The 27,180-nt window shown below is 38.6% G+C and overlaps 2 protein-coding genes across 2 annotated transcripts in view; one reads left to right on the forward strand and one right to left on the reverse strand.

Moving 5' to 3' along the window:
* TPMT (thiopurine S-methyltransferase) overlaps window positions 1-17,804 on the reverse strand; it is a 28,931-nt gene extending 11,127 nt beyond the window's left edge. Inside the window, exons 1-6 of the mRNA XM_036752957.1 lie at window positions 17,738-17,804; window positions 12,642-12,825; window positions 6,514-6,606; window positions 4,861-4,993; window positions 2,122-2,174; window positions 1,264-1,338 (exon numbers count right to left, since the gene is read on the reverse strand). Of these exons, the coding sequence (XP_036608852.1) occupies window positions 1,264-1,338; window positions 2,122-2,174; window positions 4,861-4,993; window positions 6,514-6,606; window positions 12,642-12,781 (494 nt within the window). The 5' untranslated portion in view covers window positions 12,782-12,825; window positions 17,738-17,804. The remainder of the gene's footprint in view (window positions 1-1,263; window positions 1,339-2,121; window positions 2,175-4,860; window positions 4,994-6,513; window positions 6,607-12,641; window positions 12,826-17,737) is intronic.
* Window positions 17,805-18,103: 299 nt separating this feature from the next.
* The window catches only part of KDM1B (lysine demethylase 1B), a 52,329-nt gene continuing 43,252 nt past the window's right edge, over window positions 18,104-27,180 (forward strand). The window contains 8 exon segments of the mRNA XM_036752966.1: window positions 18,104-18,140; window positions 18,469-18,512; window positions 22,251-22,353; window positions 22,851-22,981; window positions 24,307-24,396; window positions 24,910-25,021; window positions 25,413-25,529; window positions 26,228-26,266. Coding sequence (XP_036608861.1) covers window positions 22,264-22,353; window positions 22,851-22,981; window positions 24,307-24,396; window positions 24,910-25,021; window positions 25,413-25,529; window positions 26,228-26,266 — 579 coding nt within the window. The 5' untranslated portion in view covers window positions 18,104-18,140; window positions 18,469-18,512; window positions 22,251-22,263.

Here is a 27,180-nt window from a genome sequence, read left to right on the forward strand (position 1 = left end):
TTTTGTATATGTATATTGTATTGTATATATGTGTATTATGTGTGTATATATGTAGTGTATAATGTGTATATTACTTGTCAATTCTGTATACGTATAGCAATAAAATTGCACTTCTTTTATAGTATCAGAAAATTCAAATGTCTCATTTGTTCCAAGTGACTTTCTATTCAGTCTGATTTAATGAGGTTTTTGCTATATTACAGTTTGGAGGTAATTAATATCTGGATAACAGGTCTCTGTAATATACACTCCAGAGGAATGTGTTATAAATGCTTCTTTAATAATTCTAAGAGGGCAGCCTGAAGTGTTTTTTATACGCCAATTATAAAGGAAGAAAATTGTTACATCCAGAAAATGAAAGGAAAAAAGGGTTTTTGTTTTTCTTTTTTTAAAAGGATATTTGATGGATAGATGGCCATGAGAAGAAAAAAAAAAGGTAAAACAGAGAAGGGAAGGCAGAAAGTTAGAAAATGATGAAGTAAACTTTTTTTAAAAATCCTTTCCCATTTGCTCAATCCAGCTGCAACTTGAAAATACAACTGTTTATATTTTTATGATATTCTTACTTCCATGGAGGTATAAATTAATTTTCCCAAAAACTTTCAAATCTACCATCAATTTTCTTCTAAGAAAGAAATTTTATGTAGTTTACTTAGAGGTTCATTTTCTCATATAAACAGTGATAAACCTCACATACACATAATATTGCTATCAATTAATTAACAAGAATTTATTAAGCACTTATTTTGTGCCAGGTATTATGATAGGGTAAGATGGAGAACAATTTAAAATAATTTTAAGAATATCGTTAAATTATAGGTTTCTACTCAGGATATCTTTTAACTTACAAGTTCAAATGTGGCAATAAATCCTACTAAATTATGAAAAATCAAACTTTTCTGAGCAACCATACCATATAATTTCCCTTATTATATATCAAGTTAAGGCTTAAATAATGATAAGAATAACTGAAACAAAATTATATGATCATTGTTTACTATTATTTTGATGATCATAAACGTACAGATAGATATCAAACAAAATCTTACATAATAGCATTTTAATTATTATATAGTATCATGTTTATGTTTTTCCTAATAAGTTAGTAATAAAAGCAAAACTACCAAAGATACAAAAGATTTTTGAAAACTAATAAAATCAAGGTGATTCTATTTATTCATAACTTATTAAGTGATAAAGCATGTTGTTTAAAAAAAAAAGCTTCTGAGAGAACATTTTAAAAAAGCAAACCAAACTACTAACCATTCTCGGTCACCTGGATTAATAGCAACCAAGGCTCCTCTATCCCAAATCCTGTCAAATTTGCCAACATCAGCCCTACAAATAAAAAAAAAAAATTAACCTTTAACGGAAGGGGAAAAGTCTGTAAGTGACAGAAGTTTATTTATATTAGTAGAGGGCAATTCCACACCAGTAGTTCAACAAATGGATGACAGGTCTACCTCTTCCCCCAAAGGGTGCCACAGGAAAACAAATCCAGAAAGACTAGTTTCCTTTCTTGTTTTTATGTTTTTTCCTCAGGGCTAATGCTGTGATTTCATGATAGAGTTAATGGTATTCTGGTTCTTCCCAAATCTCCTCTACCCCACATTAAAAGGGTTGTGTAAAACCAAGGAATAGATGAAGGAGCAAGGAAACTTTTATTTCCCTCTTTTTTTTTAAAGGAGCAATGTCATCAATGTCAGGGTTCTCATGATTTGAGGAAAGGAAGGAAGGAAGCCTGCTAGGACAATTTGGCTCCTGTTCCCCCTATGAATGCAGTTTAGGACTCTACAGGGAAGTTATTGGTGGGGGGAGAGGGGATCTCTTCTCCTTCTTTACCAATAAGTTCAATTTTGGTTACAGGTCCAGGGATTAGGTGGATGAGACTGTACAACTCAGGATCACAATAATTTTTTTTCCAAAGGTTTTAAGTCAAGGCCAAAGGCACTAATTAGGTATAATGAACACATCTGTACCTATGATGAACAAATAAACCATATGGAATTAAAAATAAAATTGATCCCCTGTGTGTGCTATAGCAAATATTTAGCCCAGATGAAATTACCCTACAAATCTTCTTGCCAGACATGTAGCTTCAGACATATAATTTATTCCTACCTGGGAAGGTCAAAAATACTGCAACAGTATAAAGTGATATTCCCTGTTGAGCTCTGAAACAACAACATAAATTCAGAAATAAAAATATCTCATGGGTAATCAGAGAAAGATAGGAAGGTGAAAGTCCAGAAAAGTAGGCAGACAGAGAGAGAATGATAAAATTAAAGCAACTATAAAATGATTAAGAAAAATTCAAACCTCTACAGTATAGCTTTGTCATAATCTTTTAATAGTTCCTCATTTTCGCATAAAAGATATTTGTCCTGGGTGTATTAAAAGATTACCTCACAGATACACATTAATCTAGGCAGATCACGATATATCATTCATTTCAGAATTTGCTACAATTCTAGGGATACTTGCTTTCTCCTCCAATATTGTGATTCTGTTAAGAATATACAAATATAAATATGTTTACTGAAACCTTGAGGTTTTTCTGAAGTCTTCCACTGAAAGATAGTATTATTCTAACTCCTTTTGGCTAATATGAGAATTTCCCCTAATATCTTCAACTTACCAAGTACTAAATATACAAAATAATAATCATTGATGCTTACATTTTGTTTTAAGATTTGATCCTGGTATAGTCAATAGAATACTGAGCTTAGAGTCAGGAAGACTGAGTTCAAATCCAGCCTCAGACACTTACTAGTTATGTGACCCTGGGCAATTCACTTCACCTCAGTTTACTTCAGTTTCCTCATCTGTAAAATGGGGATAATAACAGCACCTACCTCACCAGGCTGTTGTGTGGCTCAGAGATAAGAGCTCCCTTAGTACAGTGTCTGGCACATAGTAAGCTCTATAGAAGTGTTAGCTATTGTTATTATTATTATTATTGATCTTTACAACAAACCTGTGGGGCCAAGTTATGTAGGTATAACTACTTCTACCTTGCAAACTAAGGAAAGTGAGTCTAAGTGAAGGAACTTGTCATGGTCCCAGAATTAGTATCAGGGACAGGATTTGAACTCAGACCTCTTCAGGCCCTGAGTCTAATGCTCTTTTCACTGTACCATACTTCCTCTTTGTTGTCTGAAGAGACTCTTACCTGGGACTGAGTTTATCAAATAAAGTTTGCTTCGATTTCCCTAATACAGTTCCCTTTCTTCCAGGATGGAATCCTACCTGTCTAGGGGGTTTCAGTCTTAGGAGTGCCTGTTAGATGGGTCTAGTCACTACTCCCACCTTTGGGTCATTACTTCTGCCCTGCCTCTCAGAAATCTACCACTTTCCAAGGCACAGCTTAAATCTCACCTATTCTGTGAGGCCTTCCTTGGCTACCCAAGACCCCAGTAATTTCTTCCTCCTCAAACTACAGATTTTACAAATCTATACTATACCCCTGCCACTGATTACATACTGTCCAGTAAGGTTTTCGTGTGCATGGACCTTCCCTCAACTAGATTACAAACTCCTTGAGTGTGGGAACCATGTTTTATTTTTTTTTTCTATTTCTACATGGTGCCCAGAATATTACAGGTTTTCAATAAATATTCAATGTCCTTAGAAATAATCTAGTTCATTGTTTTACAGATAAGAAGCCTGGATCTTGGACTTGGTTAGTCACACAGCAAGTGAGTAGTCAATTCACGTCAATGAGCATTTATTAATAAGAATTGATTATTACCACACAGAAGCACTGGACTAAGTGCTAGACCACGGTGCTAAGTAGTTAAGCTGGTACTAGAACTTAGGTCTTACAACTTTTAGTCCTAAAATTTATCTACTACCTCATGCTTTCACAGGATCAAGGGAGAATACATTTAGAGCTAGAAGGGCCCTTAAAGGCCACTGAATCTAAATCCCTTATTTTACAAAAGAAGAAACTGAGGCTAAGGGAAATAAAATGAGTTGCCCAGGGTCACAACCTAGTATGGGACTTAGACAGAATTTGAATTCATGACTATCCTCTTCTGGGCTACTTAGCTAATGACCTTTAATTATTTTGTGTTTGATTGATAAATTAGGTAGTTAGGGTAGTACAGTTATTGTCCTGTCAGCTGGCGAATGATTCCTGTCTATTCTAGAGTCACAGGATCAAAGATTTAGAACTGCCTTAAGGATCATTGAGTTAATGCTATCTCCTCATTTTAGAGATAGGGAAGCTGAGGCCCAAAGAGTTTCAGTGACTTGCCCAGGATCACAGAGGTAGTAATTGGTAGTACTTTTCCATAGTTTCATGGGAGGAGAAACTGAGCACTGGTTATACATAGTGCCTACAAGACAGGGAGACATGTGAAGTCATTTTTACCAGGATGTTGCTTTACAGTACTGTTGCTTCTGAAATTCAGGAGAAGAATATATACTAATACTGCATGCCACACACAGCTCTGAGTAAAAACTAACTAAAGATAGGTCTTGACTCTAGGTGAGGAGGCTGTGGCATAAGCAATCTGATCCAAATTTGTGGCAAAGAGCACTAGACTCCTAAGCTCAATGGTCACCAGTGGACTGGGCCTAGAAAAGTTTCAAGGTTTCTTCCTAAAGTAACTCATTTAAAAATTTTTTTTAAAAATAAAGTAACTCATTTTTGATGAATAATAAATACTGAGAAGCCTTAAGATTGTTGAGTCAAAAGTGTGAGTTTATGTAATGGTCAGTCAGAGAAGTTTCAAAATTGTGTTTCCTTTCATTCTTGCCATTCATATATAACTTGGCCCTTGGAAAATGCTTAAATTGTATAAACTTTTTAGAGAGATAGGCAAGTGTTTACATAAAAAAACAGACAAGACAAACCTTAAATACTTTAGCTCCTGAAATTCCTGCAACTGGTTTTTCTGAGTAAGACAGGTTCTGCTCAGTAAAAAATTCCCGTATGGCCAGTTCACTGATTTCAACTCCAACTACACTATGACCAAGGTCAGCAAACCTGTACAGAGAAAACAACATTGTTGGTATTTATTCTCTAGTTGTTTTGTTTGGGGTTTTATCAAATCAGTGGTTCAATGGGTAGAGAAAATGCCAGATGAGCTAAATTCCTTCTACAAATGCAGAAGAGCACTTGTTAATGTAATTTCTTCAAAATTTGAATTAGAATTCTAAATCTGATTTTAAATGACAGTGAGCTGAAATCTACCTTTTACCAAAGGTCCATATGTTCTGATTTATCAGATTTTGTGGACAACAAGCGTCAACACTGAACACAATGGTTATTTGCATGCGTTTAACAACCCACATGTGCCAAAAAATACTGAAAAGCTAAATGTATGTACCCCTAAAGATGGAAGGGAAGTACGCATATTAAGTCATAAAGCATCCACTGATTTAATGTGTAGGGTTGAGTTGAACAGTTTCAAGTTTCAAAGCATACTTTGTATTAGAAGCTCTTTATTGTTTGTTTTTGACAAATATACATTTTAAAAAACATTTTTTTCAATTATTTACAAGACCTCAATCCAATGTATATATGCAGAAAATGAGTATTTGTTGTGGTCATCTCTGTAACAACAAACAGCATATATATGGTGAGTCATCCTCTCCCTCCAGGGGGAACAAATATAGACATAATAGTAGCTTTAAGCCAGGTAAATAAAAAACCCTATACCCTTATATTCTTACATAGGCATTTTTCTTGATACATAGTAGTCTTCCCATTATGAGCACAGTATTAACTTTTAAGATATTAGGATCACACTGTCATAGATTTAGAATTTGTTCCTGCATTCAACAGTTGATATTTTTTGCATATAACTTTCAATGAGTTTCTGCCTTCTGGTTAATTCAGCATGGTTAAAGTAATGGAATTAAATCCTAAGTAGGTCCCTTATATCTGCTCTATCTCATGTTCAGTTTTGCCTTTAACTTTGTTTCATAAATACACATTGCTATTATAACAGTGTGGTTGGATCGATGTAAAACCTGCTACTAGAAACTTGCATTGTTGGTTTGTAGTATTAACCCCTCATAAGACATGCAGCACTTTAGGATAGCAGATTTAGGGTGAGAAGAGATCTTAATGATGATCTAGCCAAACCCTCTCATTTTAAAATCAAATTAACTGAGGTCCAGAGAGGATAAGGTCACTATGGAAGAAAGTAGCTCCAAAGTGGCTCCTAATCTGGTTTGTTTTCTATCCTTCCAAGCTGCCTCTGTGACACCTGTCTTTCCTCCTGGTTTCAAAGTACTTCTTTTTGCTTATGGGTAAATTACAAAAAATGCTGTGCTACAAGCTATAACCATCTCTCTATCCTTTCAGTCTGGGAACATAATTTCATGCTATGTCTTCATTAAGAAAATTCCTCTGTAACTAAGTACTCTAAAAATCTTAAGAAAATCCTTTAAATGAGGTATTACCCATATACATTTCTTCCATACGTCAGTTTAAAATTGCCTAAAGAATCCATTGTACTATCACCAAAAGAAAAATTACTAGTAGGTATCTGTTCCTACCATTTCATTTCAACTGCTTTTCCGCAAAGAGGGAAAAATACCCTGAGTCCACTTCCACCATTAAGAAATGTATTCATGTGTTTCTTTAATAACCTGGCAAGGAGAGGAAATGAACAAAATATATTAATAATTTTTAAAAAGAATTCATTACAATAGCAAAGGCCCAATACTGCCTCAATAGTATATTCTTTTATATTTCTTTATTAGCAAAATTAAAAATAATAACAAAAGAACCCCAAATCCCCACAACCCTATTTCTGAATTAAATTCTGAATTCTGAATTAAAAAGCAATGAAATTTGCTAAAATCTTGTGTCTCACTGAGATCTGAAGGCAACCCTAGATTCTTGAAGGATATATCAGTGAAGTGAAAGTTCTGAGATGTTCTACTAAGCTGGAGCGGCTCTGAGTACCAGTCAGAGGACCCCCTTATTCCTACTTTGGAAAGACTCATTACCAGGTAGGTCACAGATTGACTGATTTTTTTCAGTCACAATTATTTTTAAAAATAATCTATTAAATGGCAGAGTAGTTGCTCTCTACATTGGAACAGGGAATACTACAGATCCTAGAAATAAAAAAAAAATGGAAAAGTGAATGCTTATAACACATATTTACCATTGCAATTTAGTTACCTGATAATTGCTCCTGCTCAGTTAAATTTCCTATGCTGCTAAAGTAGTGGGTTTCCAAAATATATACTCAGATTTTAAGAAATACTTAGTAAGTACTATGACAGACTAGAGAAACTACTACTGATAATATAATCCCTAAATCTAAGTCTTTCAATCACATCCTTCTCAGTCTCTCAGATGTGTTTTACACATAGTAAGACGGTGCAGTGGAAGAATGGCAAGGAGTGTCTACTATGTCTGCTAGGTGGCACAGGGGGTAGAATGCTAGGCCTGGAGTTAGGAAGGCCTGAGTTCAAATGTGACCTCAGAAACTAGCTGCAGCCCTGGGCAGGTCACTTATCCCAGTTTCCCTCAGTTTCTTCATCTATAAAATGGGGGATATAATAATACCTAACCCCAAGGTCTGTTGTGAAGGTCAAATGAGATAATAATTATAAAGCACAGGGTCTGGCACATAGTAAACACTATATAAATGTTAGCTATTGTTACTATCATCATTATCTCTTCTGCCCTTCGTAGTGAAATTCCTCAAAAAGCCTATTCATAATAGATGACTCCACTTTCTCTCCTCTCACTGTCTTCTTAACCCCTTACAATCTGGCTTCTGACCTTATCATTCCACTTAAAAGGCTCTCTCCAAAGATACTAAGGATTACTTAGTCACCAATCTAGTGGCCTTTTCTCAACCCTCCTTTTCCAGGACCACTCTTCAGCCTTTGATACAGTTGATCGCCTTCTTCTCCTTGATACTCTCTTCTCTCTAGGTTTTCAGGATGCTACCCTCTCCTGGTTCTTCTGCCTGTCTCTTTCTCAGTCTCCTTTGCTGGATCCTCCTCCAGATCATAGCCTCTAACCCTCAGGGTTCTGTCCTGGTCCATCTTCTAGGTTTTCGGGACGCCATCCTCTCCTGGTTCTTCTCCTGCCTATCTCTTTCTCAGTCTCCTTTGCTGGATCCTCCTCCAGATCATAGCCTCTAACCCTCAGGGTTCTGTCCTGGTCAGTCTTCTACTCTTCCACTATACTACTTCACTTGGTGATCTCACCATCTCTGTGCTAATGATTCTCAAACGTACCTATCCTGCCCAAGTTTCTCTGCTGACCTCCAATCTCACATCTTGAACGGCCTTTCAGCCATCTCAAAGTGGGTGTCCAATAGGCATCTTAAATTCAATATGTCCAAAATAGAAATAATTATCTCCCCCCTAAATCCCCTCCCCACCTCCTACCTTCCCTTTTACTCTAGAGGGCAATGCCATCCTTCCAGTCCCTCAGGCTAACAACCCTCAACTCCTTACTATCTTTCACCCCACCCCTACATTCAATCTGTTGCAAAGGCCTGCTGATTTTGCCTTTCCAACATCTATTATGCTGCCTTCTCTCCTCTGACACTGCCACCACTCTAGTGCAGGCCCTCATCACCTCACACCTGGATTACTACAATAGCCTGCTGATGGGTCTGTCAAGTTTCTCCCCACTTCAACCCAGTTTTTAGGAAAATACATGATTTTCCTAAAACTCGAGTCCGATCATGTCACACACATGCCCCCTCCCCACATACAAACACCCACTCAACTCCAGAAGCAAAGACAAAATGTTCTGTTTAGCATTCAAAACTGAGCTTCTTTGTACCTTTCCAGTCTTCTTACACCTTAATCCCCAAAATGTATTCTTTGAACTAGTGACACTGGCTTCCTGGGTGTGTCTAGAATGAGACATTCCATTTTTCAGATCTGGGCATTTTCTTTGCTTGTCCCCCATATCTGGAAAACTCTCTCTCCTCTGCTCTGACCCCTGGCCCCCCTGGCTTCAAATACCAATTAAATCGCACCTTCTACAGGAAGTCTCCCCCAACCTCTCTTAATTCTAGTGTCTTCCTCCTGCTAATTATTTTCGATTTATTCTGCATATAGCTTCCTTTGTATATATTTGTTTTCATGTTGTCTCCCCAATTAGATTGTAAGTTCCTTGAAGGCAGGGACTGTCTTACGCCTCTTTTTATGTGCCCAGTGCTTAGCACAATGCCTGGCACATAGTAGGCTCTTAATAAATGTTTATTGATTGGGTAACATCATCAACTCCCATGGACTGAATGATCATTTCTGTGCAGATGACAAAGATTTATGTTTGTGTGTGTGTGTGCCCCATACACACATATACACAAACACACCCACACCCACACACACCTACACCCATACCCACACCCACACACACCTTGAGAGTCTCTCCTAGGTTCCAGTTGTACAAAACCAACTAACCACTTGGTATTTTAAACTGGAAATTCTAGAGACATCTCAAACTCAACATAACATATACAAAACAGAACCCACTACCTTTCCCCTCAAGCCTCTATAACAAATTTCCCTATGTCTGTCAAAGATACCACCATTCTTCCAATCTCCTAAGTTTTTAACCTCAATGCTTTCCTCAATTTCTCTTACCCCTCATATACAGTCAGTTGCCAAATCTTGCTGTTTCTACTTCCACAATAACTCTTAGTTCAGACCCCTCTCATAAGAAGCAGTATAGCAGAGTGGGCAGGGCAGTGAACTTGGGAATTAGAAAGACCTGGGTTCAAACTTCACCTCAGACTCTTACAAGCTGTGTGACTCTGGGTCCATCATTTCCGTTCTCTCCACCTTAGCTTCCTTATCTCTAAAATGAAATGGTTTGACTAGATAGCCTTTAAGGTTCCTGCTAGCTTTAAATCTATGATCTATGTAATTTTCTTTCCTGGAATAATACCCCACTAACCTCACCTCTTCAAGTGTCTAACATATTAAATCCATCTTTCACATAATTCTCAAAATGATTTTTCTTACACAGAGATTTGACTATGTCACTCTCTTACTCAAAAAACTAATGGCTTTCACCTCTGGGACAAAATATAAACTCCGTTTTGGCTTTTAGAGAACTTCACAATTTGACCCCAGTTTGTTACTTCCCATACAACCCTCTGTGGTTCAGCCAAAGCTGCTGGTAACTGTTGCTCACAAAATAGCCCCTCTCTTATCTTTGTGCTTTTGTGCAGATTGTCTCCTATGCTGATAACCCATTTGCTCATTCTCACTTCCGCCTCTGAGAAGTCCTCATTTTTTTTCAAGATGACGCCTAAGTACTACCTTCTACATGAAGCCTTTCCTGATGCTAGAGCCCTTCCTTCCTAACTACCCTGTATTTATTTCGTATATATTTCTAGTTTGTACATCCATAAGTATACACATATATTCTCTCCTTGAGAGAATACAGATTATTTCATTTTTTGTTTTTGTATCCTTTGCACCAAGAACCATAGTTCTTGGTATATACCAGATAATTAATAAATGCTTGTTAATTGAACTGGGCAGAGGATCTGTTCCTGAGTCACCCCTTCTTTAGTGATACATAGATCCCCTACAGCACCTCTTTTAGTAGGTGCTTATACAAAGGGCTACTATTAGGAATGAGTTCTGGGATGACTCACCAGCTAATATAAAGAAGAGTAAGAAACCCTGAGGATCTATTATTTATTTGAAATATGGGGTACAAAATACCCACTTGTCCTCTTCCTGCTCCCTACATATTTGTATCCCCTAAGGCTATGCCCTGAGACCTCTCATCTTCTCTAATTGTACTCTCCTCCTCGGTGATCTTATGTGCTCCCACAGTTCAATTATCATATCTCTGCAGATGACTCCCAAATCTGTATATCCAGCCACACTATTTTTCCTGAACTACAGTTCCACATCTCCAAATACCTGCTATACATCTCCACCTGGATGTTTTACTGATACTTTAACATTAACATATACAAAACTGAATTCCTCGACTTTCCCCTTAGCCTAGTCCCTGCTCCCAATTTTCTATTTGTTGATATCATCCTTGAATCACCAAGGCTTACATGCTTGAAGTCCTTTCCCTACCCAACATATTTAACTGATTAACAAATCCTGATGATTTTACTTCCACAATATCCCTTATGTCTGTCCTCTCTTCCCTACTACCATTGTCACCACCATACTTCCGGGTCTCATTATGTCTCACCTGGACTATTGTAATGATCTTTTAAATGGCCTCCCTACTTCCAATCTCTCACATCTCTGGTCTATTCTTCACAGGATCAAATTCACCTAGGAGTACGATCATTTACCTCTATTTCAGCAACTTATCAACAAGGATAGAACAATAAATTAAATGTTTAAATGCTTTGCTGAAATGTAGGTAAACTAGATCTACAGCATTCCCCTGATCTTTCAACTGGACATGATCCCATCAAAAAAAGAAAAAGTGAATCTAGCATGCCTACCTTAAAACTATAGATTTAGGGTTGAAAGAGAACCTAGAGGGCACCTAGGATCAGAGATCAGAGATTTATTTAGAGTCAGAGGGAACCCTACAGGTCATCTATTCCAGTCCCCTTATTTTGCAGCTGAAGCTACTGAGGCTAAACAGACTGACCTTCACAAAGTCACAGAGTCACAGCAAGTTGTAGGGCTCTATTTCAAACTGAGTTCTTGAGTCCAAACTAAGGTCTCTTTCTACCATATTGCATGGTTAACAAAATTAATTTTTAGGGTAGAGTTATGACTGTATTATTCCACTGCTAAAAACAACAACAATAACAAACTTCAGTGGTTTTATGTTGCAACAGGATAACATACTATCTTCTCAGCTTAGCATTTAAGGCCTACTACACAGTCCAATCTACCTTTCCAGCTTGATTTCATATAATTCACAGATCAAAGATTTTGCAGCTGGAAAAGCCCTAAGAGGCCATCAAAATGCAATCCCTTCATTTTTCAGAAGAAAAAGATGTGGCAAAGAGAGGTTGAGATAATGAAGGTCACAAAGGTATTACGTGGCAGAGCCAAAATCTGAACCCAGATTGCCTGGTTTACACAAACTGAAAAAAGTCTCTCCCTCCTGAAATTTTGCTGGTGCTTCACCTAGACTTGTCTTTTGCTTCTCTCGCTGCCTACTTTATCTTATGCTTGAATAGGCTTTAATTATTATCATATGTCTGGATCCCCCCAAAAAGTATACCATCCTCTCATTCATTATCTAATTTTATGGTTACAATAACTCTATGAAGTAGTTATCCTTCTCAAGCATTATTATGACAATTTACAGGTGAAGAAACTGAGGTCAAAGAAATAAATGATTAGCTCAAGGACATAGAGCTAGTAAGGGGTGAGTGGTGGGAATCAAACTTAGATCTTCTGGTGTCTTCGAATTCTTTCACTCCACTAGCTGCCTACATTTGGGGACTGATTGGTTAAAGTTCCTAAATTTAAACAGGGGAAATCCAAGCCAATACAACAGTGCTTGTAGTGTGGAGTGTGCTTTTTCTTTTAATGAAAGACAACATGTATTTTAAGCCTTCAGGCAACAAAGGTTTATTGTCTCTTCTAATGTGTGCAAAACTATCCCCAGGGCTATGCAATAGGAATGTAATAAGAACGATAATAATAATGCCAATTTAGCATTTCTTTGTTAGATAAAACAATGAGTTTCTTACTCATTTCCATGTTCTTGATGAAACCCAATATCGTGCTTCTCCCATTTTTGATGCCAATATTCAAGAGTTAGGTCATTGTCTTGCTGTTCTCCAAGAGTAGAGTGATCTTTGGCACCTGCTACAGCTGTTGAACCATCCATGATTTCTGGGCAGGTACCTTATACAAATCAGGAATTTCTCACGTCTAAATGAAAAGCATTGACACTTCCGTCAGTTAGATGCACTGAAATGTTGTTATCCAACGTTAGCATTGGTAGTAATGATGGAATCCTAATAAAGCTGCCCCCAGCCCCAATATTCTAATTTCCATATGGGCCCCACTGAACAGCAGGCTCACTCTATCTACCTAGGCCCCCCCCCACAATATCCTAACTTCTTCATGTATGCCTCACTGCTTACTAGAACAACAGGTGTGTCCCTGAACTCTTAGATCCCACAGAAAGAGCAGGTGTGTCCATGTGACGGCACCACAGCCACTGCCTCTACCTAGCTACTGCTCCCAGACCCATCCCCATATATTTGAACAGGTGTGTCCATGAACTCAACCACAATCACATCATCCATTCAGCCCAAGACAGGACCACAACACCTAACTAACCATCTTGACCAGACAGGACCACAATAGCTAGCCAACTGTACGGCAGCACGACCAGAATGCTTAACCACTGAACCATAGAAGGGACCCCTCCTCCATTACCTAATCCCTTAAAACTCCTGCCTTTTTAATATTAATCATATTCCTATATTCTATGTAAATCTTGATTGTGTAATCAGCATCTTCACCCTATAAAAATCCGTCTTGCTTTCTCTGAAGTTGCTGGTTCCTCTTGGAACTTAGCCCACTTCATGAGAGGTGTCAATCTCAATAAATGCCTATACTCGGATTAGACGTGATCTGACTGAATTCTTTGAGACAGTTCTACCACAACACATCATGAAACCCTGACAGTTTTTGGAGTGGGCAGAGACTAAACTGCAACAGTAAGAATTTTTTGCTTTAAGTAAATTTTATTGCTATCTTATTTTTACATTGCCTAAATTTCCCCTTGTATGCTTTCCTGCCAGAGAGCTATCCCTTATAAGATTTTTTAAAACAAAGACTAAAGAAAAAAGGAAGAAGAGATAAAATTCAATGAGATAAATCAACAAAAAAAAAATTTGACATTATATGTAATGTTCCATACCTATGGAATGCTCATCTTTAACCCCACCTCTACCCCACTCTGCAAAAGAATGCAGGGATGTAAAACATTTTTGATGTCCTAAAAGTGCCACTGTTTTTGAAAAGTGAGACAACTAAGGTAGAATGATACATAAAACAATTTTATTTTTATTAATTTATTTTTAGTTTTTAATATTCATTTCCATAAGATTTTGAGTTACAAATTTTCTCCCCATCTTTACCCTCTTCCCCCCAAGATGGCATGTATTCTGATTGCCCCTTTCCCCAGTCTGCCCTCCCTACTATCACCCCACTCCCCTCCTTATCCCCTTTCCCCTTACTTTCTTGTAGGGCAAGATAGATTTCTATACCCCATTGCCTGTATATCTTATTTCCCTGTTGCATGTAAAAGCAATTTTTTTTTAACATTTGTTTTTAGAACTTTGAGTTCCACATTCTCTCCCTTCTTCTCTCCCCACCTACCTTCCTTGAGAAAGCAAGCAATTCAACATAGGCCATACATGTATCGTTATGCAAAATACTTCCATAATAGTCATGTTGTGAAAGACTAACTATATTTCCCTCCATCCCTATCCTGTCCCCCTTTATTCAGTTTTCTCTCTTGACCCTGTCCCTTTTCAAAACTGGTTGCTTTTGACTACCTCCTCCCCCAATCTGCCCTCCCTTCAATCATTCCCCCCTCCATCCCATTCCCCCCCTACTTTCCTGTAGATGCCCAATTGAATATGTATGTTATTCCCTCCTTAAACCAAATCCAATGAGAGCAAGGTTCACTCATTCCCTTTTACCTACCCCCTCTTCCCTTCCATTATAACAGCTTTTTTCTTTTCACTTATATGTGAGATAATTTACCCCATTCTATCTCTTCCTTTCTCCTTCTCCTAATATATCCCTCTCACATCTCTTAATTTTATCTTTTTAGATATCATCTCTTCATATTCAACTCACCCTGTGCCTTCTGTCTACATATATACATATATATAAACATATATGTATATATATGTACGTATATTCCCTTCAGCTACCCTAATACTGAGAAAGGTCTCAGCAGTTACAAATATCACCAGTCCACGTAGGAATGTAAACAATTCAACTTTAGTAAGTCCCTTATGATTTCTCTTTCCTGTTTACCTTTTCATGCTTCTTTTGACAAGCTTCATGCTTGTCTTTGAAAGTCAAATTTTCTATTTAGCTCTGGTCTTTTCATCGAGAATGTTTGAAAGTACTCTATTTCATTGAAAATCCATATTTTGCCCTGAAGGGTTGTACTCAAATTTGTTGGGTAGGTGATTCTTGGTTTTAATCCTAGCTCCCTTGACCTCTGGAATATCATATTCTAAGCCCATCCATCCCCTGGTGTAGAAGCTGCTAGATCTTGTATTATCCTGATTGTGTTTCCACAGTACTTGAATTGTTTCTTTCTGGCTGCTTGCAATATTTTCTCCTTCATCTGGGAACTCTGGAATTTGGCTACAATATTTCTAGGAGTTTTCTTTTTGGGATCTTTTTCAAGAGGCAGTTGTTAGATTCTTTCAATTTGTATTTTACCCTCTGGTTCTAGAATATCAGGGCAGTTTTCCTTGATAATTTCTTGAAAGATGATGTCTAGGCTCTTTTTTTGATCATGGCTTTCAGGTAGTCCAATAATTTTTAAATTAGCTCTCCTGGATCTATTCTCCAGGTCAGTGGTTTTTCCAATGAGATATTTCACATTGGCTTCCATTTTTTCATCCTTTTGATTCTATTTTATAATTTCTTGATTTCTCATAAAGTCACTAGCTTCCACTTGCTCCATTCTAATTTTTAAGGCAATATTTTCTTAGAAACCTTTTGGACCTCCTCTTCCATTTGGCTAATTCTGCCTTTTAAGGCATTCTTCTCTTCATTGACTTTTTGGAGCTCTTTTGCCATTTGGGTTAGTCTATTTTTCTTCAGTATTTTTTTTTGGGGGGGTCTCCTTTAGCAAGCTGTTGACTCGTTTTTCATGATTTTCTTGCACCACTCTCATTTCACTTCCCAATTTTTCCTCTACTTCTCTTACTTGATTTTCCAAATCCTTTTTGAGCTCGTCCATGGCCTGAGACCAATTCAAATTTTTCACGGAGGCTTTTGATGTAGGATCTTTGACTTTGATGACTTCTTCTGGTTGTAGGTTTTGATCTTCTTTGTCACCAAGTAAGTCTATAGTCTGAGTCCTTTTATGCAGCCTGCTCATTTTCCCAGCTAATTACTTGACTTTTGAGCTCTTTGTCAGGGTATGACTGCTTTCAGAGTGCTCTCTTCCAAGCTTCAGGGGTTTTGCACTGCTGTTTTCAGAGCTACTTCTGTTCTGAGGTGGTATGATACTCCTCTCCTGGACTGTGCTCTGGTCTGTGAGTACAAGCGCTCCTTTCTGCTGTGTAATTACCAGGAGGACTACCTTTCCACAGCCACCACAAGCTCTGCCACCCCAGCACTCCTCCTCCCCCCAAGGTCTACCAACCAGGACTGTGATCCAGGCCCAAGCAAGACAAAGCAAGAGAACACTGCCTCAGTGCCAGCAGAGAGATCCCTGTAGTCCCGCTCTGATCAGCTGCCTGATTCTCCCCAACATCTGTGGGCTTGGAGCTCCGGAAGCCTAACCTTTTAGTCTATGGTCCAGGTAAAAGTATTATATGTTATATATCCTACTCCTTCAGGCTGCATAAAAAGAGGCCCACAGGAAGCTTCCCCTGGGTACTTAATCAAAAACTGACTTTCTGGCCTTTAAGAATCAAAGTTTAAATTCCAGGTTCTGAACCAAAACTGTGGAAAGCAACTGACAATCTACTACAACACCCTCCCCACTCCCCCATACCCTTGGGATATTTCTCAAACAGATCACCTGCTACTTAGGGACTCCCAGGCAGCCCCAGGTGAACGGCTAGAATCCTAGGCCTGGAATCAAGAAGACAAAAATTGAATCCTAATTCGAATCTGACCTGGAATCTGCTGTGTGCTCCTGGGCATGTCATTTAATCTCTGTTTGCCTCCTTTCCTCAACTGTAAAATGAGGATAATAACAACACCTATTTCACAGGGTTGTTGGGAGGATCAAATGAGGCTCAGCATACTAAACAAATGCTTATTCCCTCTCTCTTTTTTTAAAGCAGTACCATAAAAAAGTGGTTCGCGGGATAGGCGAACTATCATAACCAGCTATAAAAATACAAAGTAACTATTGCATATCTATGATAACAGTAACACTTAAATACTGTATTGTTACTTGCTGTGTCGGTAGCTTGGTTGGGGGGGAGGGGGGCGGTGCACCTCATATAGCTATGCAACTTTTACCTGGTCACTGAGGTACTTAATATTTTTTTCAGTCCTCCCACGCCTATTTCCTCCCCTCTTTTTAAAGAGTAATAGCTAACTTAAGTAAGAGTTTCCTTCGATCAAAGTTTAAAGGTGAAGGTTTAAGTATGACTCATTTTTTTCTCCCTGGCTTACAGGAAAACAGGTAGGTTAGCATGAACGCCACAAGTCCCTACGTCATTCTTGCCTCTAAAAATCAATAAAGTCCAACACGCTTTGGAGTTATTAGAGGGGGTGGGTGGCATATACCAGATAAGATGCATCACAAGTGGCTCTCAGCCGCTCAGCTTCCCTAACAACCACAGCTCTTCAGGAGAGGAGGAGCAGGTTCCACTCCGCCTCTTGCAGAGTGGGGCTGCTAAGAGCCCTGGATTTGGTGGAGTCACTTCTCCGGGCCTCAGTTTCCTCATTTGTAAAAAGGAGGGCGTGGGACTAGTCGATGAACTCCAAGGTTCCCTCTAGTTTTAAATCAATGCTCATTCCTGCAGGGCCTACGGTTGGGGGTGGGGGTCACTCACAGTTTTACAGGTTCACACGCACTACTTCTGCACGCCTACCGGAGGTAGACACGTGCACTCACCTACTGCACCTACCAGGTCCTCGGCTAGCAGGGCGGTCCCCTGAGCTCCTGGTGCTCTGGCCCAGCCTCTCCGCAGCAGACCCCGCCTCTCTTCCCACCCACTGTCTCCGGGTCTAAGCTTGCGCCAGCGGAAATAGCCGGGGCGGGGCGGCCGGGGCGGAGGCGGGTCCCCAGCCCCTCCCCAGCTCCTCCCCCACCGGGTCACGGCGTGACAGGGGCGGAAGCAGCGGCGCCGCGGCGGCCGGCGGCTGAGCGCAGGCTGCCCCTAGCTCCCTGTGCGGATTGTCCGGTCTCGTGCGCGCGGCGCGCGGCTCTCGGGAGGATTCCGGGGGCTCGGAGCCGCGCCCGCCCTCTTGCTAGCGCTCAGAGGTTGGAGGCGCGCGGCTGCGCCGGGGCGGGGACGGTGGGTGACTTCGGGTGACAGCGCCCGCACAAAGCGGCTCGGCTGGGGTGCAGGCCCCCCCTTGTTTCCCCTTTGCAACCTCTCCCACCCAGGAGAATCGGGGTGGGAATTGGGAAGGTCCAAGAGGGGAACCCAGTGAGGTCCGGAGACTCTTAGGGGGCGTGGGGGTGGCGTAGGGTGTGGTGGGGTGCGGTGCGGGGGTGCGCTCTTCTGCACGGGCTCCAAGCCGCGGTTGTGGGGTGAGGACGAATTTGGGAAGAGGGATTCCAGCGGCTGCTTGTAGTGTTGCTCTTGCCCCATCTCTTACAGCCCTTCCTTTTTCTTGCAGCCGCTTCTGCTCACTGTGACTCGCCGCACCAGTTCGGTGCAAAGGTGAGAGGCAACCCGATTCTGTTCCTTCTTTCCCTGCCCTGGAGAGAAAGGGAGGGAGAAAGAGAGAGAGGAAGAAAAGCCAGTTTGCCGAGAGGCACTGCTGCTGCTTTTGCTTGCTGGCACGGGGGATGATGAGCTCTTCATGTTTTCATTGCTGCTGTCAGAGCTCTGTCACTGGGGGTGGTCTGCTGCGGTAGGAAGGGCTTTCCTAGAGCCTTGGGGGATGCAAAAGAAACTAGGAAACGGTTTGTCTGGCTCTGCCTATGTTAATAAGGTGACCTCCCAGAAAACCACTGGTCCTGCAGAAAGGGTAGCCCCCGTGCTCGACACTTTCTTAGGATTTACTTTGGGAGGTTGCTAGGGCAATTCACCCTAGAGAACGAAATAGAAGGTGGGGGCGGGCAGAGCATGATGGCTGTTACTCAGCTGTCAAGCATAAGAGGAAGAAGGCAGGAGAAGGCCCAGCTGTAGAAAGTTGGTGTTGAGCTATCTGTACTCACAGGTTACACTCCACAGACTGTACTGCTTTGTCCAGCTGTCTTGCAAAAGGGTGAAGTTAATCACTGTGGAAGAAAGATGCTTGCCATCCTTGAAACCCATCACCATTATCAGAAAGCAAAACAAAACTCCATCTTGCCAACCTCTGGGAGGTGGTGATAGATTTTGTTTGGGAAGTGTATTGCTAGTTATTGTGGTCGACAAAAGACAAGAATGAGAGAAACTCTGGGAACTATTTGGGAGAATTACTATTGTTATTTTATGTCAGGGAAAGTTGGTAGCTACTGAAGATCCTGTTAGTAACAGGAACTGAGACTCATAGGAGCTACCTTTGTCTGTCTTGAAATTTCCTTATTATGGGAAGGAATGAAGTACAACACTGCACTGCCGTGCTTATAGGGCATTGGTCTTTTTGAGGTATCACATATGGGTAGTCAGGCCTACAGTTAATTATTTCTGTGATAAGCAACTTTTTTTTCCTAGTTAACCTTCCCCCAAAACAAGTAGTCTCTGTAGTCTGTAGCCTGTAAGCACAGCTTGCTCCCTTTTGGTTGATATTTTTGTAGATTCTATCCCCTAAGGTCTGCAGCTTTGGAAAGAAAAAAGTATCTATTCTCTGGAGGAGGAGAGGAACTCTTCTTTCTTTCTTTCTTTTTCCTTTTTTTTAAACAATATTTGGCAGAACTAAATTTAAACCTAAAATAAGAAGATTCATAAATATAAAGTAAATTATATTTAAAGGTTTTTTTTAAAAAAAGATGTGGACTCAGTTTCTAAAACTTTCAACTAAATTATTTCTTTTAAGGACCCCATAAATAAATCAAATTATGATAGAAGACTCAAGCTGTAGTTTCCTTTCAGCTTTGCATCTCTATTTGGTTTTTTCCTCTCCATCATTTACAAAACTAAAAATTCAACAGTGATAGCAAACTTAAAATAAGTACAAAAAGTAGAAATAGAAAAGGGTTTGGGGAAGATGAATATATGCCTACATATATACACGTAAATGTTTATACACACGGAAGTAAATTGAGATTGCAAACTGCAAAAGCTGGAACTTTAGTGTGACATTTTTGAAGACAAGCCTGATTTGACCAGTGGTTTTTATGAGATTTTCAGAGTCTGCTTAAACGGGAAAAACAGGAATAGAGATTGGTTATTACTTGTGGAATTAAAAATATACTCATAGACACATAAACAAAAATGGCAGTTGAAGGCTCAACTGAAATTTCTTGATGTTTGTGCTTTGTTTTGTGAATGGTTGAATCCTCCCAGGTGGTGATGGTAAAGGTTGGCTGAATTAGTGTTGGTTTCAGTTTCTATTCCTAAGCCCTTTTTCTTGGTTGTCTAACACTTACACTATTAATGTGTTTCTGTTATGTTAGGCAATAAGTTCATGATTAATTCCTACTGAGATTTTTGGAATTTTGCATTTACATGAAAGACTAATCCTTTTACTGATCTTTAAATCATATTGCATTTTAAAGATGGTATGAGTGGAATCTGGAAACTTCCTCCAGGTTAATAGTTATTAACTAGTTATAATGCTTTAACAAAAAGCTCTAATAATGTAATGCTTTGAAAATAATGTAATGTAATAATGTAATGTAATGCTTTGAAAAATCACTGGGGGAATCGTTCAGTTTTAGAGGACTTTAGGCATATTACAAAATATCTACCAAGTATGTAGATGAAATCTGAAACCTTGAGAGAAGCTGATGATATACAATTAAAAATCTTCTCAGGACTGTTTCCTTCATGATTTGAGAGAACTTTTTAAACTAGTTTAAAAAACTATTGTTTGTCAAGGAGAGCTAATGAAAAGGCAAGTTTGTGGGTCCTTCATATTATAACCAACTTAGGACATTTTTAATAAACTTGAACAGAGAATAGGATGGATTACAGGGAAAACCAATCTGAGTGTCCAAGACTAATTGACTCAGAAATTTTTTTCCTTAGCTTTGTGGATGGCAAAGTGTGTGTGTGGGGGGAAGGGAAGTGGTAGTTTGCTAATACAGGTCATTCAAACTATTCTTAATAGTTTGGAAATAATCATTTTTTTTTGAGGATCATTATAGGCAAATAGATGTAAATACATTCTACCTTCAAAACAACCCACCAAGCTGGTATAAATTGTATTGGTTGTTTATTATATTCTTTTTCTTTCTCTCCACTTGCACATCTGCCCCCCCCCCCCCCCGCCACTTTATAACCCCAGGTCTTTTTCATTTGGGCTTCTTCTGCGTGTTTTTCATATGTACAGACACCCAGAAAAGGCCAGGAAACGTAATAATACTGACCAGTTAGCTTTTCAATCTTTTGCAATTTATTTCAGTTTTTCTTGCATGTATTAGATTGAACTTTTATTTAACCTGCCACATCATTGAGCCTCTTTGAGAGCATGGAAAAATTTTCCTGTGAGACAGTATGGTGTCATGGATAAAGCATGGTTTTTGCAATCAGAGGACCTGGGTTCAAATCCCAGCTCTGCTACTTAAACTGCCTGTGTAACATTGGGTGAGTCACTTAAACTCTTGGAGCTTCAGTTGCCTCTTGAGGATGTTGGATCAGAAGACCTCTGAGGTTGGTTCTAGCTCTAAAAAATTGTATATCCTACAGAGTAACTGGTCTGCCTTCAGCAGCAACTGAGTCAAAGGTTTTTTATAATAATAACATTTGTATAGCACCTGAAGTTTGAAAAAACACTGTACATCTTATCTCATTTGATGATTCCCCACCACAACCTTGTGAGATAGGTGCCATTATTTTTCCATTTTGCAGATGAGGAAACAGGCTGAGAGAGATAAAGTGATTTGTCCAGTGTCACACAGCTAGTATTTTCATCAGGATTTGGATTCAGGTTTTCCTGACTCCAAGTCCAATGCTCTTACTGGACCATCTAGCTCATACCATTTCCAAGGCACACCTAATGGATGTTAATGAATAGTTCATCCCTATTTTAACATGCTAAAAGATCGACATGCAGCAACTGTAGGAGCTGAGGAAATGAAAGAATGGAGAATATTCCTGAAAGGAAAAACCAAACCAAACTCTACACTTTCTTCCATTGGTTCTTCTATGATTTCTTCTGTTGGACTTAACCAACAGACAGTTGACTACTCCTCATGAGTTGAATTTATTGTTTACTTGCATATATTATAAATGTACATGCTATTTTTTTCTCTGAAGAGCTAACAGGGTATCTAGTCATTAATATTTTAACACTTAACTGTTTGGCAGACTCTGTGATAAGATGTCAACCCTCAGGGTTCGAGCAAAGAAAAAGGCAGCTTCATTTGACCAGTCTTCAGATAGTCTTCCTTTGAGGAGTTCCGGGAGGCAGGTATTGCACAATTATTTCTAGTCTTGTACTCTTTGGGGCTTTAATAGATGACTGTAGCGAGCACTCTCAAATTCTGCCTCCTTTAGAATTATAGGAATTGTTCCGAAGTCCTGAAAAGGTGGAGCTACTCTGAATGAAGGAAACATTAAGGTGATCCTTAGGGAAAATGTACAGTTCAGGGGTTTTCTACTCCAAAACTATGACAGTTAAAACAGTGGGCCCACCTCCAAGGAAGTCAGCAAATAATAACCAAGCACCAACAACTTTCTATTCAGAGCAATGATTGGAAGTGTAATATAAAGCCCCAGTCTACAGGTTCTGTTTTTTATTTGCATCGACACCAACTTCAGAAGTGACTTTCCGAAACATTTCTTTCAAATTTGGTCAAATGAGACTATGTATGTAAAGCACTTTGTAAATGATTGAGATGTCAGCAGTTATTATTTCTTAATAATACTTATTTTTTTTGAACCTTTATTTTACTGATTCCTCTGCAGGTAAAGAAAAAAGTAGCAGAAGTAGTAGCAGACGATGATGATGATGGCTCATCTGAGAAGAAGTACAGGAAATGTGAAAAGGCTGGATGTACAGCAACTTGTCCAGTTTGCTTCTCAAGTGCTGCTGAAAGGTTTGCTTAGATAATGTCTTGGCAAATCACAGTGAGGGTTATTGCTTGTGGCAATTGTATCTTCAAAGACCAGTTTTTTAAGGGAACTTGTATTTATACGTGAACATCTCAATTTTTCAGCTACATTTGATTAATATGTACATATGTGTATAATAGAGGCATCCAGTTGGCACAGTGGATAAAGTGTTGGACCTAGAGTCAGGAAGACCTGAGTTCAAATTCATCCTCAGAAACTGACTAGCAATGGAACCCATCACTTGGCACAGTACCTGGCACAAAGTAGGCACCTAATAAATGTTTGTCTACTGACTCACCGACCCAGAGCAGGTCACTTAACCATGGTCTGCCTCAGTTTCCTCATCTGTAAAATGAAGATAATAATAAAAGTATCTAACTCCCAGGGTTGTGAGAATCAAATGAGAAATTTGTAAAACTCTTTGCAAACATTAAAAACTATATGTAAGTGCTCCTTGTTATTATTATGCATATGTACACATATATATTGTTTTACATATAAAAATATGTTTTGGTCCATGGGAAAATATGTGCATCTCAAGCTATTTTCTCTCTTAGATGACAGATGAGACTGCTCAAATTAAGAGAAATATCTCAATTCAAAGTTTAAGAAAATCATATTAAAACTAAAATAAAAACAATTGGTGTCCAAATTGAGTCCAAAAGACTTATTTTTTTCAACTTGTGTCTTCTGTTAACTTTTTTTTTAGATCTCTTAAAATATCATTGTCACTTGAGCAGTTTGTATCTGCCAAATTTCCAATATTGAGGTCAAATTGCACTTGCCAGTTTTTCACTTGGGCCTTGCCTCCCCACATTGGTCCACTGAAACACAACATATAGTGTGAATCTGGAGCAATGATTTCCCACCTTTTATCACTTTTTTTTTCTTTGCCCCCCCCCCCCCAGCAAGTGCTATATTTCTCTTAAAAATAAAATGAATTAGAGTAAGTTGTACTGAAATGGATTTTTTGTTGTTGGGGACTTTATAATGTTACTTCAGGTAATTGTAGAAACATTCCTGTTTTACAAAACCATGGTTGTGAATACTGACATTCCTGGAAATTCCTTATTTCCTGGAAATAATCATTTTGTATGTGAAATGAGACAGCATGGGATAAGGCACTATAGAGAAATACAGAAGAATCATTACTGTGGTGACAGTATATCAGTCTTTCAGTTCCATATTCCCATCAGTTTTTGTCTATTGTTTGTTTAATCAGAGAATGAGTGGTGGGTGAATTTTTTTTGTGGTGGTGGGAGATTTTTTTTTCACTTCATTTTATGGCTATATGAATATTCTTCTTTAGGTGTGCAAAAAATGGCTATACATCTAGATGGTATCACCTGTCCTGTGGGGAACATTTTTGCAATGAATGCTTTGATCATTACTACCGGAGGTATGTTTGTTAATTGGCCAGACTCTTAAGTTCCTGGTCCTTAGAAAGATTTGCTGGATTTTTCTAAATACTTGTCTCCTAAAACAAAAATTTGAATTATTAGAATTGTAGCACTTGAGAGGTCAACTAGTCCAATTCATATGTGAAAAGGAATCCTCTCTTTCTGATTCTGTATCTGCACGTGTTTATTTGTACATAAGACTTAAAAATAATTGCCAGGTTACAGAAATTCTTGTGCACTGAATTGATAGTAGCGCGCTCTCTCTGCTCTTGGTGCTGCAAAGGAACATCAGTCACGAGCAGGCGGTGTATGGGTAGCCATCTTTTTTTAAAAAACACCTTAAATTACTTAGAGATGCTGGATCGTAGATGTTTTAATAAAGTACTCTTCTCCCATCCATTTATTATTTGTCTTGTAGATAGAAGTAGCTTACGGATGATTAAAGAGCAAGGACTTTAAAAATTGAATGTTCTTTTTAATCACTTGATTTAAAAAAAAACATTTTTTTTTAGTCACAAAGATGGGTATGAAAAATATGCTGCTTGGAAAAGGATATGGACTAGTAATGGGAAATGTGAGCCTAGTCCCAAAGCTTTTATGGCTGATCAACAGCTTCCATATTGGGTAAGGAGTATGCTGCTTTATTTGTACCTTTTTTAATGCAATTGAAGTTTTAGAAATGATGGAATGGATCCAAGTTCTTCTTCTCTTATATTGCTAGAAAACATTTTCTGACCAGCTCATTCAGACCACTTTGTTGGGTTCTAATTTGATGATGAATCAGAAATGAATTGGTCGGGCAAAAGTGGATTATCAAGGGTTGCAGTGCAAAGGGTAGAGGGGAGACAATGCTTAGGATTGCTGAAAGGTTAGTTGTATCAATTGTAGAAGATGACAACATGAGTGAGCAATTGAGGGTGGAGGCTTTAAGGAGTAGGATATTAGAAGCAAGTAGGTAAATATTTGCTTATTCACCACTGCTTTTTTTTTTTTTAACTTCTCATGTACCCTCTAGGTTCAGTGCACAAAACCTGACTGTGGGAAATGGAGACAGCTTACAAAGGAAATTCAGCTTACATCACAAATGGCACAGACGTATCGCTGTGGTACTAAACCAAACACCTCAGTTAAGGTGTGTCCTGTCGTGGTTTTCCTTTTGACTTTGTTGATAACCTAGCTTTCCCCAAAAGTAATGTATCTCTTGTTTATTGCTTTTAACATATTGATTTCCCTTTATGTCAGGGTTTTAATATTTCTTCTAAAGCTAGAAGAAGGTAAATGATACACTCTTCAGTATTTTAGAAATACTCAAAACTACTCATTCAAAAAATTCATATTTTTAGAAAAGTTAAAGGATAGTTATGTACATGAAGGATTTTAGTGATTCCCTAATAGAATTCAAACAAAGTCTTCAAAATTAAATTGACTTTTCATATATAAAGTAAGATCACTATGATTCCAGAAGCAAAACTTTTCTTCCTGTGTTTCACAGACAAAAAGTTATTGCAGTAGGATCTAAAATTCATATTAAAGTTTCAAAGAGCATGAGTTTTAAATTACCATACTAAATTACTTTAATTAATTACCATATTAATAGCTGCAGAATCATTTTAGTTTTTTTAGGTCAAGCCTCTGGGTTCTCAGAGCTTTCTGAAAAATCACACCTGGGTTCACTCTCATGAGGGAGAACTTTTAAGTTTCTCAACTCGTATGAAAGGATTGATCTGTAAACAGTGATATGAAAAACAAATCTCACAGCTAAATGAGTTTAAATTGTGTTTGGATTAAGAGCTTTTACATAGGCAGTGATATATTGGTGTTCTTTTGTAGGCGGAGGGCTCAGACCAGTGCTCCCAACCAGAGGATCTAGTAAGTAAACTACCATCTACAGATTCTTTTATTTTCCTTCATGGTGCCTTTGTTGTTAAGCTCTGTGAATGACAGTGACATTCTTCTGAGTTTTGTCTCCACTTGGCTGCTGATCAAAGTACCATCTCCCTTTCTTGTGAAGTTTGCTATGTTATTTCTTTCAAAAAGTACTTCCAGTTTCTTGTCAGATGTCCCAGTTGTGTGAGGATGAGCTTTTCCTTCACGAGAAAAAAAAAATAGAGTGTCATGCTGCCTTTTTTTTTAACCCCTTTGCCCAAGACTCAAGAGTACTGATGTTTCCATGTGTTCTGACTTCTGACATCTTCAGTCTTTGGTTCTTTCTCTGCCCAGTTGTAACAAGGAATCAGTTTTACTGTCTAGCAAATTACAGCTATATCTGTTCATTTTGATGAAATCTAACATCTTTACTTGACTGTCTGTAGGAAGCCTCAAAGTAGATAAACCAATACCATGACTCCCATGTGCCATACAGCCTGATTACCTCGATAAAAAAATTGAGGTTTTTAAAATTTAATCATAAATTTCAGTGATTTTTAAAATTTAAAATTACTGTTAATCCCAAACTGTAGTGGGATTTCATTTGTATGGCTATTTCTCTGTACATGTACCAGATCTAATCAGGTCAGTGGTTGAACTGGTGATGGTTGGAAGACTAGGAAAGGCAAATATTTAGAAGAAATATATTGAAATTCTTTTGTTCAAGAGGTGGCTTTCATCTTTTATTTCTTGCTAAATCTTTTCCATAGCAAAACTACTGCCTAAATTCTTTGTGGAACTAGTAATAGGTATGTGATTGAGAATTAGAAATTCCATAAAACTGTGTTTTAAAAGGCCCTCGTAGAATTGGGGACAGAACTCTAGAAGTTTTAAACTGAGTGGAAGCTGACTACCTT

Source organism: Trichosurus vulpecula, chromosome 1, assembly GCF_011100635.1.
Source record: "Trichosurus vulpecula isolate mTriVul1 chromosome 1, mTriVul1.pri, whole genome shotgun sequence".
NCBI classification, from domain to species: Eukaryota; Metazoa; Chordata; class Mammalia; order Diprotodontia; family Phalangeridae; genus Trichosurus; species Trichosurus vulpecula.